Genomic DNA, 15610 nt, shown 5'->3' on the forward strand with positions numbered 1-15610 from the left:
AGAAAATATTATAACATATTTAAAAGTAGTAAAGTTTTTAAAATATATTTTGAAATGTTTTTTAAACATTTAAAAAATTTAGACTACTTTTTAAAAGTGAGTGTTTTTCAAAAATTAGTTTTTCAAGTACAATAAAAATTTTTTAAAAGTACTCTACAAGGTAATTTAAAAAATAGTTTAAATTTTTTAAAAATTTCAAAATATATTCTAGAACCTCTTTTATTCTTAAATATTCCAAAATATTTTTTGAAAATATAATCTAAAAACTCTGCTATAACAAAATTTTTTAAAATACCTCTGAAACAACTAATTCAAACGAAAACATTTGAAAAACTAGTTTTTGAAAAATTGAAGGATCCAAACATTGTAAAAGCTTCGCGCCTTGTAGAAACGTAACGGAATCCGCTCCGGATTTTTAAAAAAATAAATATATGTAGTATATTATAAAAAAACTCCGATGGTGGAACTCGTGCTTCTACTTACCACTAATAAATGAATAAGACAGTTCAACAGTTGACCAATTAGAGGTCATTAGTTTCAATTGTTTCTTTGCTTGCCAATCTTCTTCAAAATTCCGGCAGCCGGACTGAGAATTCAATATACATTTGGCAGTTTGACACACGCTGCGATCTTTTTTATCTTCTTCTTGTTGTAGAGTATTATCAATTAGTAGTCTTCGCCTTGCTTTAGTTTTTTTTTAGTGCATCTGTTTAAACCAGTCAGTCGCTTCTCTTTGGGTGGAAAGTGAAAGATAAAATAATTGTGAGGCCGGAATGAAGAATAGCGAGGACGAGCAGAAGGAAGAATTCCTGAGGGAGTTTGGTGATGATTACGGCTATAAAAGTGCCCCCAAAAACATTGATCAACTCCGAGCTACAGAATTCAAGCGATTGGCCGGTCACATCTCTCTCTCTCTCTATCTCGCTTCTTTTTTTTTTTTCTCCTTTTTTGGTTAGCAGTAATACTTAAATCGGAAAAGCAATTGACTCTATTGGAAAACTTTTCAGTAGTTGCAAATGGGTACTTTGAGCTGATAATTTTTAGGAATGAACGCGGTATTAGTATTAGTAGAAGGATGAAGAGGTTGAATATATGTGCAGGGGTGGTGTACCTGGATCATGCTGGGGCGACTTTGTACTCCGAGGCACAGTTGGAATCAGTCTTCAAGGACCTGAATTCCAATCTCTATGCAAATCCACGTATCCTTCCTTCCTCCTTCGGCTCCTCAGTTTTTTTTTTTTTTTTTTTGCTTCCTTCCTTTTTTCTTTTTTAAATCAACATAATCGTTAGGTACTCTAATAATAATTTAAAAAGAAAACATTTTGGTTTTTAATTTTAAACTGCTTCAATGCATACTACTGCTACTACTTGTATTGAAAAATGTTGTGTTCCTCATTTGCTACGAGGCTTTGAGTCTGTAAAACACGTACTACTGGTCGAAAACGTGTAATTTCTTTTGTCTATGTACTTCATGTCCAGCAGTTTTTTAGAGGATTCCCTTTTTTATTGGCCTTCTTCTTCTTCTGTTCCTCTAGTATACACATACTGCTATTTTGCTTTATCCATACGTGCAGAAATTGGCATTATTTCCATATTTCATAACCTTTTTCTTATATTTCATAATCTAGCAGCTCTCTTCTGTGTCATGTGTGACATGGGGTAGTTGCTTCTACATACTAGTATTATTACAGTTTGCTTCTGGATATTGCATTCCTTCTATACACTGGTATACTCCGAAAGGCCTCTAGACCGTTGATTTCAGATTGATATGTATACTTCCACCAACTTGTTTTTCTGCTTTCACTGTTTCACTTTGCGCATTGTTGCCTATTTAAGCGTACTCCATTTCCTTAATCTTTATAAGAAGGCCCATCTTTTGAGAAGACAAAAAACATTGCTCTCTTGTGCTAATCCTAATGGACTGCACAAGCAAGGATTTTTTTTTTTTTTTTAACTTCCAACTTGTATTCTAGATAGCCAGAGCAGCTGCAGCTTGAATACCAGTGACAGAGTTGGGGAAGCGCGCACACAGGTGACAATTTTGTGCTGGGCACACTTCCTTTCTTGTTTCTCTGTATCCATCTGCATATAAGCATAAGTTTTGGACTGTGATTGTGTGGCAACTAGACTAACTAGTTTCAGAAATCACTGGCTGAATTTTATGTTTTACCAAAAGCATAGCTTGTCTGATAGCATTAATGAACTGTCACATTTCGTTAATTTGTATTGGGTTCGTGCATATTAACTTTCTTTTCTTTTGTTTTTCATTGAATTTTGATTTTTTTTTTTTAGGTCCTTGATTATTTCAATGCATCTTCTAGAGAGTACAGCGTCATATTCACTTCTGGGGCAACAGCAGCCTTAAAGCTTGTCGGGGAGAGCTTTCCATGGAGCAGTCAGAGTTGTTTTATGTATTCGATGGAGAATCATAACAGTGTGCTTGGGATAAGGGAGTATCCTTTATCACCTTTATCAAGCAAATATGAGGAAAATTAACGGACTACCTGCTATAAATGAGGTGAAGCTTGGGTGTGGACTTAAGCAGGGTGAATAAAGATGGTTAACAAAATTCTCAGATTCTTTTTGTTGTTAGTGGAAGATTTTCTATCTCGAAGTTTCTTTATCTCTAATAGGGCATCTGACTCCTGACATTGCGTTTGAGATTACTAACTTGCTGCAGCTTTGTGATATACATTTATGGCTTACTTTTACAAGTGACGTTACTTGATCTTTGTGATTGACCTTGACCAGTGCATTTTGAACGAACATTTGTACTATCAGGTGAGGCAACACCCTGGAGAACTTAGGGTGGTTGGAACATAAAGGTATTCTGTTGGCCAGTGCTACACATGTGAATGTGCAGGATTTGCTGTTAGTTGCATACGTACAAGCTTACCCTTTTACTAATTTTCCTGGGATGCGAAGCTTTACCTTAAGAAGTAGAAAATAAGGTCATAATGTGCACCAATATTTTCTCCTTGTGGAAACAAAACCAAAATTCATCCTATGGATCCTAATTATTGTCTTGGTCATTTTTTCTTGGACGTCTTTCCTTAACAATCTCAAGATATGCACTCAACCAAGGGGCTGCCGCTCTTGCTGTGGATGTTGAAGAGACTGCAGATTATCGCAATTCTAGAGGCACTAACTCGGCCATTCGACTTTTTCGGCACCATGAACTACGGAGAAGTGAAAGAGGACTAAGTAAAGAAGATCCTACTGGTAATGCTTATTTTAGCCAAGCCCCTATAGCAATGTACTAATGTCTATAAAATAGTTTTTTTTATTACTTTTTTGCAAATTAGAAAATAAAATCAATGCGCCCATCTATTCTTTGCAAAGCTTATTTATGTTCCTGGGTTGTCAATTTCCATTCTTTGCAAATCCTATTTGATGTGATGATTGTATAAGTTTCTTTCTCAGTGACAAATAGAAAGCTCGTTGGCTTCACTATTCCAATTAGAGGACAACATATCAAAAACTGGTAGAAAACAGTATTCATACCTTGTGGTACTCTCACATATAATTAGTGCCTCTTCTTTTATTGCTCTTGGTTTTTTTAAATATCCCCACATTAATGTCTACCCTCAGTGTAATAATGCTTCTTCTGCTTCCAATTAGAAATCTACAATTATCACTTCACTTAATTTTTTTACTTTTCTATTTTTATTTCAGGTAATGTCTACAACTTATTTGCATTCCCTTCAGAATGCAACTTTTCAGGTACCAGATTCAACCTCGATCTGGTGAAGCTCATCAAGGAAGATTCACATAATGCGTTGGAAGGTTCCACCTATTCACGGTAAGCTGGTTTCCATTTACTTCTGCTCCATTCTTCAGGAATAGAACCTTCTTTTAAAGTCTTTACTAACAGACTATCACTCTGTTGAAATTTATTAAATTTGGACTTGCTGAAGTATGCAAGATGTACAATCAAAATCAATATGTAATATTTGATTGAAAGTTCAGCATCAAGACTTCATGTTATGCACTTCTGTGTACCACTGTAGGTATATCAGTCTTCTGTGGGATGGAGTGCTATTTTCCGTGTTTGTTTCTTTGTGTATCAAAGGTGCTGTGGCACGTCTGTGAAAAATTTATTGGCTCATCTTTGAAAACAGTGGATGCTGGATGGTTTTGATTGATGCTGCGAAGGGGGGTGCCACAGAACCACCAGATCTATCTAAGCATAAAGCTGACTTTGTTGTGATCTCATTTTATAAGGTATCCAGCTTGACATCTTTGGTATACTTATGCACGTGTTATATGAACTTAACATCTGTTGTTTTATGTCTTGTATAGATATTTGGCTATCCAACTGGCCTCGGCGCGCTCATTGTTCGAAATGGTAACTTACGGTGGTTCATTTTATTAAATTTCTCGCATTCTATTTTATAATACATTCATTGTTAAGTTGGACAAGTAAGTTTTACACATGTTGAAGGAGGATGTAGAAAAGCAATTTTTGTTGCGGAAACTTTCAATCTTATGTGTTATGAACTTATAACACGTCTGACTTTCTTATATCAAAGGAAATTTTGCTGACCTCTCTGTCTCTCTTCCCTTCCCTTCCCTCCATCCACTGAATTGCAACAGAAACTGCTAAGTTATTGAAGAAGACATACTTCAGTGGAGGTTCGCATTAAATCTGCTTCTGACATTTTTTTTTTGGTTTTGTTTTTGAATGTCATTAAAATTTCTTCAAATGATTAATTGTATTAGGCACAGTGGCTGCATCTGTTGCTGACAGTGATTTTGTCAAAAGAAGAGCTGGTGTTGAAGAAATTTTTGAGGACGGCACTATTTCTTATTTGAGCATTGCATCAATTCTCCATGGATTCAGAATACTTAACACATTAACCATGTCTGCTATATCCCGGTACATTAAAAGTTACTATTTCTTTTGGTGAAATGTTTATTGTGTCAGTAACAGATAAATATTGGCAGTCTTAGACGCTCGCGTACATGGTCACTCATGACCTTCATTATCCCAACATCAGCAACATGATGTGGTCATTTAGAATTTGCATCTTTTAAAATTATCTTCATATCTAGCTGACTCAAAATAGTTACTGTAACTTCCCTTATTATTTTATCTATTTGGTCATTTATATTAGGCAATCACGGAAACTTAATAGATTTCACTACATAGTTGGGTGATGTATGTAACTACTGATGACAGTTCCATTGGTAGATTGTCTGTCAATGCATCTCAATGGAATGATGTTTGAGTTTTTAATTGACGATCACTACATTCAAATGCAAATTATTGGGTTAATTTCTCTGCCATAATATTAGCATTCATATTGATTTTTGAAAAATGTGTGTACTTATGAAAAGTATCATTGCAGTGGTGTTGTCATTATGTTTCTTTTTATTAAAAACCTTTGCGTTCAATCTCTCTCTTAAGGAAGGGTAAGGGAAGAGATGAATTTGTGTTTGTTTCTTACAGCTTCCATTGTTTAAGAAGTCATTGTCCTCTTTGATGCCCCCCCCCCCTGGGAGTTGAAATTTAGACCAGACATCATATATTTGAGCAATAAGTCAAAGTTGTTTTTACTTTCAAGGCACACAACATCTCTTGCAACTTTTGTGAGGAAAACACTTTCAGCTATGAAGCATGAAAATGGAACTCATGTTTGCACACTTTATGGGGCAAATTCTTCGAAGGTTTGTATGTATGTTATTCTTAATTATCGATCATATAGTGAGATTTCTAGGAGTTTTTTTCTTTTTTCTTTTTTTTTTTTTTTAACTTTTTAACTTTTTGAGAAGTTGTCTGCTTTATTTATTGTGGTTGCATGGCTTTTGCTCATGGATAAGGTCTTGATGGCATGTTGAGAACTGTATTGCTTATGCAATCGTTCTAGGGGCCAAACGGAAAACGAGTACATCACTTTTGATGAAATGGCTTATGAAAAGATAGTACATGCGTATTGTTTCAGTTAAATTTTATGCATGCCGGAACTCATGATTAATGGCAATTTCCAAGTTCCTCCCGTGTAATGTAGCACTTCACTAAGAAAGAAGTGCATATGGTGAAGAAAAAAGAGCAGCAATTGAAAACACTATTTCAAGTAATTGATAAATCATAGTCTTCCTAACATTAGCATGGCTTGAAAACTATAGAAGTATTTTATTGGTTAGAATCCAAAATAGTAGCCTTGAAAAGCTGAACTAACTTTCCTATCCAGCAAGTAACATGGAAAAAGTTCCTAGCCACATTCCATTATTTAAAATTAACACCTTAGCTCTCCTTTATGTAGAAATTCCAAGTAGTCTTTAGTATCTTTAATCTGATTGTAGATTTCAGTACTATCAAACCAAGCTAATTTTTGTATCTATGAGTAATTATTTTAATTCTGTTCTCCTACTCACTGTGCCCCATAACCTTTTGTTACTATTGATATTGAAGCATCCTGTGGACTCAAAATAAGCTTCTTCTTTCCCTGTATGGAATTTATTGACTACTTTTTAGTCCTGAAAAGATAGAAATCATTGCGGACCTTTTGCTCTTCAAAGTAGTTAATTATCAATACGTGGTTGCTTTAATGTGGAATTCTGTTGTTCTCTACTATTAGCTTTGTTAGAGCTTATTACATGCATGAAGCCCCTGAGATACTCCTGATTACTTCTGAATCTCTGTATTTGTCAGGTGCTATTTGAAGGAATGGGTCCTATAGTTTCATTTAACTTGAGAAGGCCAGATGGGTCATGGTTTGGCTACCGTGAGGTGGAAAAACTTGCATCTCTAGCTGGGATTCAGTTACGGGTAAGAGTGGAGAGAAGAAATTGAATTTTCTCAAGGTGCTTGGTACTTGTATACTAGCATAAATGTGCTGATGATCTGTGATATGAATTTTGATTCTACCGTTTAAAACCTTGAGATCTTGTAAAAAGTATGTATAGAATGTTGAATTTTCATTGGCTAAGCTTATGCATATGATGTTAAGGCTGGAGAAATTGCAACTTGTTATCATGAGAGTCGAAATTCATCATCTTTGGCTGTTTTTGAAAGTATACTTTAACATTCATTATATATCTATTTTAGACGGGATGTTTTTGCAATCCTGGTGCATGTGCCAAATATCTTGGTTTGTCTCACTCGGATCTTCTTTCCAACTTTGAGGTAAATGTCATTCCCTTGCTATGCCCATTAGCTTGGGCTCAAATAATGTGATATATACCTCACATATGTTCCTTTCCTTCTTGTCTAGGCTGGGCATGTTTGCTGGGATGATCATGATGTGTTATGTGGAAAGCCAACTGGGGCTGTTAGAGCATCCTTTGGTTATATGTCAACATTTGAAGATGCCAGCGTATGCAGCTACTTATTTTTGTTGATTTTACTTGTACTTCTCTTGTCGATTCACTCTGGTCGTGGGTTTTCTATTCTTCACCCACTGCTAGTGAATTGAGGAGAAAGGCAGGAATGCAGTAGGTGCTGGTGATTATCGGATTCCCAAACTCACCCAAAAAAAAAATTGTAAACAAGTAAAAGAAGAAGTGTTGAGATTTAGTCAATCAAATATCCACTTTCCTCATCTTTTGCTAATACACTTGTGCCGTCTGACATGAACTCTTGGAATAATTTCTTCACCTATACCATCTCTGCATGTGTTTGTCTTCAGGATTTGTTGGAAACTCCAGAAAATTTAGTTCTAAATAGCTACTGGTTGTTGGATTGTTCTTAAAGTGTTAAATGGGGCAAGTCTATTCAGTAGGATTCTTTCAACACATCAATTGCTTTTTTTTAGATCAAGCTAACACCTTACAATTTTATCTAGCTCTTCATTTGTTGCCTTATGTTATAGAACCTGCCATGCAGAATTTTGTGAACTTCATAAAGGCTTCCTTTGTGTCATTACCTTCTCGAACTCCCGGTGTTAATACATTAAGAGGAACAACTATTTCTCCTGCCATTGAAGGTTTGTTTAGTTTCTGTTTTTTATAGCGATGTTTAGGGGCTCAGTTTTGGTTCTAAACATATAATCTACAGACAATAATCTCCTACATTCACTGACCTCATGCAACTATCCTTTTTGCTCCTCTTATTCTGCTAAACTTCTTTTCCATTTTTAATATTGTAGGAATTGGGAGAGCTAATCCAAGGCTCAAATCTATTTCCATATATCCTATTAAGTCATGCTTGGGCTTTAGTGTCAGCAGTTGGCCCCTTGCCACTACCGGTAGTTTCTGTAAGCTGCAAACTGAATTAATTATTGGACATTATCTCTATGCTATTGTATTTATAAAGTTACCATTCTTGATTTCTCATCTATCAAGAATAAATGTTGGAGAAAATGATTAGGCAACTTGATCTTTAACAGCGCATATTTAGAAATTTTTTCTTGACTTTTAATTTTACTGTGTTAGATTGAAGAACCTAGAATAGTTTTGACCGTTGATTCTACATTTACTGCATTGGATCTTGCTTCTCTTTTATTCTAGCTGGCTTCAGGTTGTATGGCAAATGATCCTATGAAGCAATAAAATTTCTGTTATGAAGGCACCTCCATTGTTTGTTCAAATTCTTATTACCAGGATTGTGGGATTTATTGTCATTAACTTATGGACGGCATGTCCATAAGGATTTTTCAGATAAAAGAGCTTACGGCCTTTTGTTATTTTCAGGACTGCTACATGATCGAGAGTGGCTTCTCAGGAGCACTAGCGGTGAAATCTTAACACAAAAGAAGGTTCTTTCTCTACTTTGAGATTTGTTCTATCATGCAAATATATATGAATTAGGTGTTCGATTCCCTGGCCTAGGCTTAGATAAGGGTGCCTTGTTTCCTGTACTGAAAGCTCACCAACAATCAATGGCTGATTTAGGGCTAGAAAGACAGTCTTCTTCATTTGAATCCTACCTGGGATCTTCTTTCAAAACTTTCTAAACGCACAAAAGATGCAAAATGAGAATGGGAACAAAGAGAGATAATAGACATAGAAGAGTACAAGAAATGTCTCCTTGCCTACTGAAAACCCTGTTTAAGCTAGTTAGGTAGTAAAGGATTAAGAACTCAAAAGCAATTGCAGAAAAGAAAAATTGGTTTTACTTGCAAGTGCGTTTTGTTTGATTTGGTCCCTTGAGATGTCTACTCCACAAAGAAGCCCATTCCATGGGTAAAGTCGAAATCCACTTACACTGACAAACATAGAACAATTAGTCAGGGATTGGTGAGCAATAACAACCAAGTAATTGTGTGAGCAATGGCCATGTGTTGTGGTTGCTAGTGACTTCCCCCTGTTTGGAACCTTGTTATCTAACTTGGGCTGAAGCCTTGTGGATGAAAGCTATCTTCCTTGTAACCTGCAAAGTTTACATGATATTCTTTATTATGCACAAGGCGTCCCAAGTTTTCCATGTTTGGATTGTAGGTTCCAGATATGTGCCATATTACCACGCTTATCGACCTTGATTTGGGAATACTGTTTGTGGAGTCACCCCGCTGTAAAGAGAAGCTGCAGATCAAACTTAAATCAGATTTTCCTGTAGGAAAAGATGAAGTGAACATTCATCCTCAGAGGTTAGTTTATACTCTTAGCAGTTTTCGAAATTTAGGCATCATTATGTTAAGAACTTGATGGGACTTTTAAGCACAAGAAAGGCTTATCTTAGACACCGAGTGCATTCAAATTGTTAAATGCATCATTCAGAGTTGTGGTATTATTGAGTATTTTTATGTGGACATGGATCTCAGGGGTTAAGATGCCTTCTTTTCTGATGTTTTATTGGGATTTCAGAGAATAAGAAGTTATGAGTAATTTCTATTGGTTCTAGAGGATAAGCTGAACCTGATGGTTTTTTCTGAATCAAAATTGCTTTTGATTTTTTTAAATATTTCCATGCACTTAAATGGTCAAACATGCTCTTGTATGTTTCCCTCTCTTTTTGGTATTTTTATGATGAAATCGCTTAAGTGAGGTACTTTAGGTCCCAATTGCTGTCTCTGATTTGAGCAACATGTGCAGGAAATTTTATAATGTTGATCAACTAAAACAAGGCCTCTATTGAGTTTTTGCTTTTACACGAAAAATGTATTAAACCATGCGCCAGGGAAGCCCATTTTTATCTTATTTTGCAGTTTCTTGTTTTATGCTTTGGTCGTCAGATGTCTTCAGTCTACATGAATTGTATGGCGGTTTAGACAATGATTTGTGATTCTGAAACATGATTGTTTTAATAGGTACGAAGTGGAGGTTTATCACGATGAGATTGACAGCTGGTTTAGTGATGCTGTTGGTCGACCTTGTACTTTACTAAGGTGCTCAGGTCAACAGGGTTATGCTTGCTCAAACAGGAACAGGATTTCAAGGCTGTGTAGAGATCTTGAGACCAAAATGAATTTTGTGAATGAAGCACAGTTTTTGCTGGTATCTGAGGAAAGTGTCAATGACCTAAATGCTAGGTTGAGATCAAGTATGTTCAGTAGCATAATAAACACCAATCTTTATTTCTGGTGTTTAGTCGCTTAGCTGCATTTGTACATGTCATGGATGTATACTAAATCCATTTCTAGTATGGAAAAATTGTTAAAATGCTTTGTTTGTTTGAGCAAATAATCCCAGAATACTTTTTCTGTCATATAATAAACTAGAGAAGATTATAACCACCAAATAAAGTTTTCAGTATTCTGCTAGTTCTGAGTTATGGACAGGAGTAACTTGTATTTCCAGAGCTATAGTCACATGCACCTTAGTTGCACAATATCTCTATGCTCCATGCATGCTTCGAGGCATTCTTAGCATTAATACACAACCAACTTGACCTTGTACAATGCTCTTGAAAATGAAAGAGGTGCATTAAACAGTTGCGTAAATTTGTAATTGTTTAAATTATCGCCAAAATTTCTCTTGACCCATGTTGCTCGTATCAGATGTGCAGCACCACTTTGATGGAGAGTTAATTCAAGTGAGTACATCAAGGTTTCGACCCAACCTGGTAGTGTGTGGTGGGGAAGCATATGCGGAAGATGGATGGAGAAGCCTTAGAATTGGAAAGACAGAATTCATTGTAAGTTGCAGCTCTGACTTCTCTTGACTTATGAGCAGTCAAATGCTTAACTGCACTGCTTTTCTGACCTTGTTAATGGGCGAGTCTGCAATGTTGAGAAGGTGATATTTTAGAAGGTGTTATCCTATAGATATTTGTTTTTCTGGTTATACTTATAATTCAATCTCCTTTTTGCCTTTTCCCCTGCATGTTAGACTGGTGATGGTTCATTTCCTGGGTTTTGGTTATAAGTTTGCAGTTAATGTTCGCCCGATAGACAGAATATATAGTGTGATCATCTACCACCTCACATTAGTTTTGCACCAAGTTTCTTTTTTGTGCGATTTGTAATGTCTATGAATTGTTGGGAGTTGATATTTAGCTATTCTGGAATTTTGCAGTCATTGGGTGGTTGCAATCGTTGCCAAATGATCAATTTGAGTTTGCAAGGTGGGAAGGTGCAAAGGTCAAATGAACCGTTGGCTACTTTAGCAGAGTATAGGAGAACGAAGGTTTGTTAAACTATCTTTCATTAGAATCAGAGCACTTGATTGGCCAGTTACAGATTTGATCTCTTTGTGTACTTGTCTGCGGGAACAGGGGAAAATAACTTTTGGCATATTGCTGAGGCATGACGACAGCACTGGAAAGCACTCAGATGCATGGCTTCATGTAGGAGAAGAAATCCGTGCGAGTTTAGCTTGATTCTGGTAATTTTTTTTTTGGAACCAAGTAATAAAGGAATGCAAGTCAAAGTAGAGAAACAGTTGTCAGAGGAGATGTGGGTGTACAAGGGTGCTAACATTTATTGGGCCATGCGAGAAAGAAGGCAGCTGGTCCTTCCTGTGATGAAAGTTTTTATGAACAATGGGGTGGTGGATCAGTTAAGAGTGTGCTACTACTCTTTTTAGTGTGCCTTGAAGAATGAAGAAAATGGTGATTTTCGTTGGTAATTTGATTATTTTCTGTTTTTTGGGAAAAATAACAAGGAAATTCCCCCTTCTTCTTCTGGTATCCATTCCGGCTAGTCTCAGGTTACTACACTAATTCTGAATTAGCAAGCTAATGCTAAGGCTCTGGGAATTAATAATAATAAAATATTTCTCCTTCGTGTGTTTAATAATCCTCCTATCATCCCTTGGGAGTTGTTTTCTGTTCTTTTGGTACATAAAGGAGAGAAGTGGAGAAACCTCGAGGCTTTAAACATGTAGCATTGTAACTTGTTGACCGCTCTGCTCAACTGGTGGAGATAGAGAACGCTCAAGCTGGCCCATAATTGGCAACATGCGGAGTCCTTTAGTTTCGGCCAACAAAAAAACACGCTCAAGTTCCAGTATGAAGAATTGGTATATGCGATCCCATTTTTTTATTTTTATTTTTATTTTTATTTTCATTTTAAAATGGCCCTTCACCGTACGAAGAAGCTTCCAAAGCGGCGGGTTGATAAGGTGTCAAACTCCGTGGATCTTTCAGTCATAAACAGAAATTTAAAAGCCAGTATTTCGACCGGTTGATGATGTGCTTGTAGATTTTTAACGCTGGAAGTTTTTTTTTTTTTTTTTTTTGTCAAAGAAAGTTGCTAAATACCTAACAAAAGTCTTAACACGAGATTGCTTCTGCTTTTGCGTGTCCCCAAGGATGATTATGATAGTCTTCGATCCTCCTTTTTCTTTTCTTTTTACTAACAATTTTGTTGTCGTCCAAATAATTAGCCACACTAAACATGTGGTAATTTTTTTTATTTTTTTTTATTTTTTTTTTTAGGTGTGTCCCGCAGGGAGTGGACCCGCAGACTATTCACCACCCTCAGCAACTTGCTGGCAGCAAGGTTCGAACCAGGGACCTGAAGCTCCATCTTCAGCAATCTCAACCACCAGACCAAGCCCCTGAGGGCTTTATAAAGCCCACTAAACATGTGGTAATGCACCGCAACAAGAAGTTAATTTCGACTTTTCTGCCTCAGGAGTGAGGCAGAGGAGGGTTGGAATCAATTTCCATGTCGTAACGTAAGCATGGATGGATGGTTCCACATGATCGTTACGTTACTGTTCCCACAAAATAGTCTTCGAGCTTTATACTTTTTGTGCATTATTATTCTTTGTATACTTTTATGCATTGTATTTTTGGTACCATGTGAGATGTATCTTGCATTTTTAAAGGGATTAATCTTTCATATAATAATGTCAATGTGTATACTAACAAGTCATCGAGATGTACGTATATCACATATACAAAATTTGAATTTTAAATTTAAATTTATATTACGTGACAAGCGTCGTCGTTAGCGCATACGTGAATAGTATATATAAAAGATTAATCCATTTTTTTTTCTTTTATAAAAGATTATCCCTTATTAAAAAAACAAAAAACACACCAACCAATATTCTTGGTACTCAGTTTGGACCTTAATCCAACACCCATAAAAAACGCTGCCGGATAGAAGAACGTTTACACGGTCCAGGATATATATTAAAAGAAAAGAAGGGTTTCATTTTTTAACATTTTGAAACTTTAAGAAAAACGAAGAAAGATACCTTTGCTGCTGTGCTTATTATTAGGAGTAGTTATTACATCTATGAATGCATGTTAAACAATCTGATTTCTAGAATACGTGGCGGAGTCTAAAACTGGCTATCCAATTAAAACCCAAGCCCGACTGATCCGGTGGTGGTTCTGTCCCCATAGGTCCAGTTAGGTCTCCTCGTAGTTAGATTAGGATAGAGTAGGTGTAGGAATGACGATTGATAAAAAAAAAAAAAAAAATTTATGGCACCATATTTAAATATATTGTATATATAAAATTAATGATAGCCATTAAACTCAAAACTAAATGGAGAAAAACAAAACTGAAAAAGACTCAAAACGAGCTCCTTTAACAGAGATTACAGTCAAAAATAACCGCTAAGTCCAGCCAAGGTTGTTTCGCAGCTTCAGGGAATCAGTTGCATTGCCAACGGTGCCATCGTCGAATAAACAAATCCCAAGTTTTTTCCAATCTCCTTTGATCATCGGCTTACTTCACTTGTCTGAACACGAAATCCACAGTACATTTTATGACGCAGCAGTCCGTCATTTCCTTTTCTTGTTCTAGAAGCAATCATTATCCAGTGTGGGTCTTAATTTTATACAAGCATGTTACGAGTTGAAACCAAGTCATAGAATGCACACGTCTTCAAATCAACCCAAAAAAAAAAAGGGTTATGTTTGCTCAGTCAATTTGACCATCTGAATTTGAAGTAAACCAAGCAAAAGGGGAAAAATATATGTAAGAAGAAGTCCATTTTGTGAATCTTTCCTTAGCTCCCCCTTACGAAATCTACGCACCGCCGCCCCATTTTATATATCTCTTAATCCATCTTCCAGAAAAGGTACACTCCATATTCAAAACCAGAACTTTCTTCTTTTTTCCTTCGCTACAGCATATCCCTCGCCATCTGCTAGTGACTAATTGACCTAATTGGATTATTCCTTACAATAATATGCTTCATTAAATATTAAGGATCTGGAAATGTAACTCTTTTTAAAAAGAGTATCAGGTGCATTTGATTTAAATGGTGCCGTGCAAAGACTTAATCTGCCTTGTCCATTCGTAAAACTTCAATTGAAAAATTTTAATACAACAAAAAAAAAAAAATTGCAAATACAACGGGGCATCTGGAAGACGTACGTACTCTCTGGCAGGCTGCCCATTTGCGATTGAGATTCTGAAGAAAAAATGAGAAATTATTAGTGGCATGGAAATTGTTCAAAGTTGAGAATGGATTGGCAAGTAAAGTGATAGACCGAGGAGTTAATTTGCCAATTGACGACGATTATTTGGACCCAGTGAGGGCCACCCAGCGATTAATACACAATGTCACATCGAGTGCTATGAGTCAATATTAAATAGGAGGGCCCCCCGGGGAGGGGTGTTTGGGGACGACTCGAAAGCCCACTTGGTTCCAAAATTCTACTCTTTTGAAACATAATAGTAAAGGGGTGCACATTTTTCTTCTTCTGGTCTCGACAGGCTGAGAATGTTCAAAGGACACCACGAATTTTAATTTTCATTGTATAGGCCGAGCAAGTTTCAAGTCATTGTGCGATTGAGTCAAGCTGTGCATGCGAGAAAACCGCAACTTTGTTGGAACCAATTTCTGAATTGTGGAAGAGTAGAGTAGTAGAAGCTACCTCATCTAATCTGAGCCAGCATGCCTGCATGCATATCGACAACTTTTTACGTGCATTGGTTAATTATTGGTAGCTTTGTCCTCCGTACAAATTATTATTACCTCCTCACCTTTCGATCATTTGTTTCCAATGCATGAGTTAATTAATCATCCCTTCCGTTCCGTCGCCGGCCGGTTACGCCCTCCCCACCCTCAAGGAGAAACAAAGAAGAGACTGGAAAATCTCCATGACCACTCTTGTAACCTTTCAACTCTGCCTCCGGGGCTAGCTAGAGATGAAGACCAAGAGCACTACTAGTGCCTATTTTATGTAAACCAACATTACCCCCTTCAAAGCATAGTTATTAAACTCGATCCAACTAGGTGATTGAATCGGTCACTTGAGCTTCAAACTGGACTGGGTCTCTAATTTGGTTGGACAAGGAATTCACTCGATCAAATCCGA

At 36.5% G+C, this 15610-nt stretch overlaps 1 protein-coding gene across 5 annotated transcripts; it reads left to right on the forward strand.

The window, feature by feature from the left end:
* Positions 1–485: 485 nt before the first annotated feature.
* On the forward strand, positions 486–13202 carry LOC140004180 (molybdenum cofactor sulfurase-like). 5 transcript variants are annotated; one of them, XM_072083669.1, is made up of 23 exons: positions 488–897; positions 1101–1199; positions 1974–2032; positions 2293–2453; positions 3068–3222; positions 3676–3802; positions 4122–4224; positions 4303–4348; positions 4597–4635; positions 4723–4879; positions 5568–5670; positions 6656–6772; positions 7052–7129; positions 7218–7319; positions 7829–7928; positions 8091–8189; positions 8635–8699; positions 9382–9530; positions 10191–10423; positions 10881–11017; positions 11398–11508; positions 11597–11706; positions 12761–13202. In XM_072083669.1, the coding sequence occupies exons 1-22, from the start codon at positions 774–776 to the stop codon at positions 11699–11701; spliced, it is 2469 nt and encodes an 822-aa protein (XP_071939770.1). In that variant the 5' UTR covers positions 488–773; the 3' UTR covers positions 11702–11706; positions 12761–13202. The 5 variants fall into 5 exon arrangements, 4 of the variants coding, with proteins under 4 accessions (XP_071939770.1, XP_071939771.1, XP_071939769.1 ...); XR_011842167.1 differs by lacking the exon at positions 12761–13202 and having other exon boundaries at positions 486–897; positions 10881–11118; positions 11597–11651; XM_072083668.1 differs by lacking the exon at positions 12761–13202 and having other exon boundaries at positions 489–897; positions 11597–12119.
* The last annotated feature ends 2408 nt before the right edge of the window (positions 13203–15610 follow it).

The sequence above is a fragment of the Coffea arabica genome, chromosome 3e, assembly GCF_036785885.1.
Source record: "Coffea arabica cultivar ET-39 chromosome 3e, Coffea Arabica ET-39 HiFi, whole genome shotgun sequence".
NCBI lineage: Eukaryota > Viridiplantae > Streptophyta > Magnoliopsida > Gentianales > Rubiaceae > Coffea > Coffea arabica.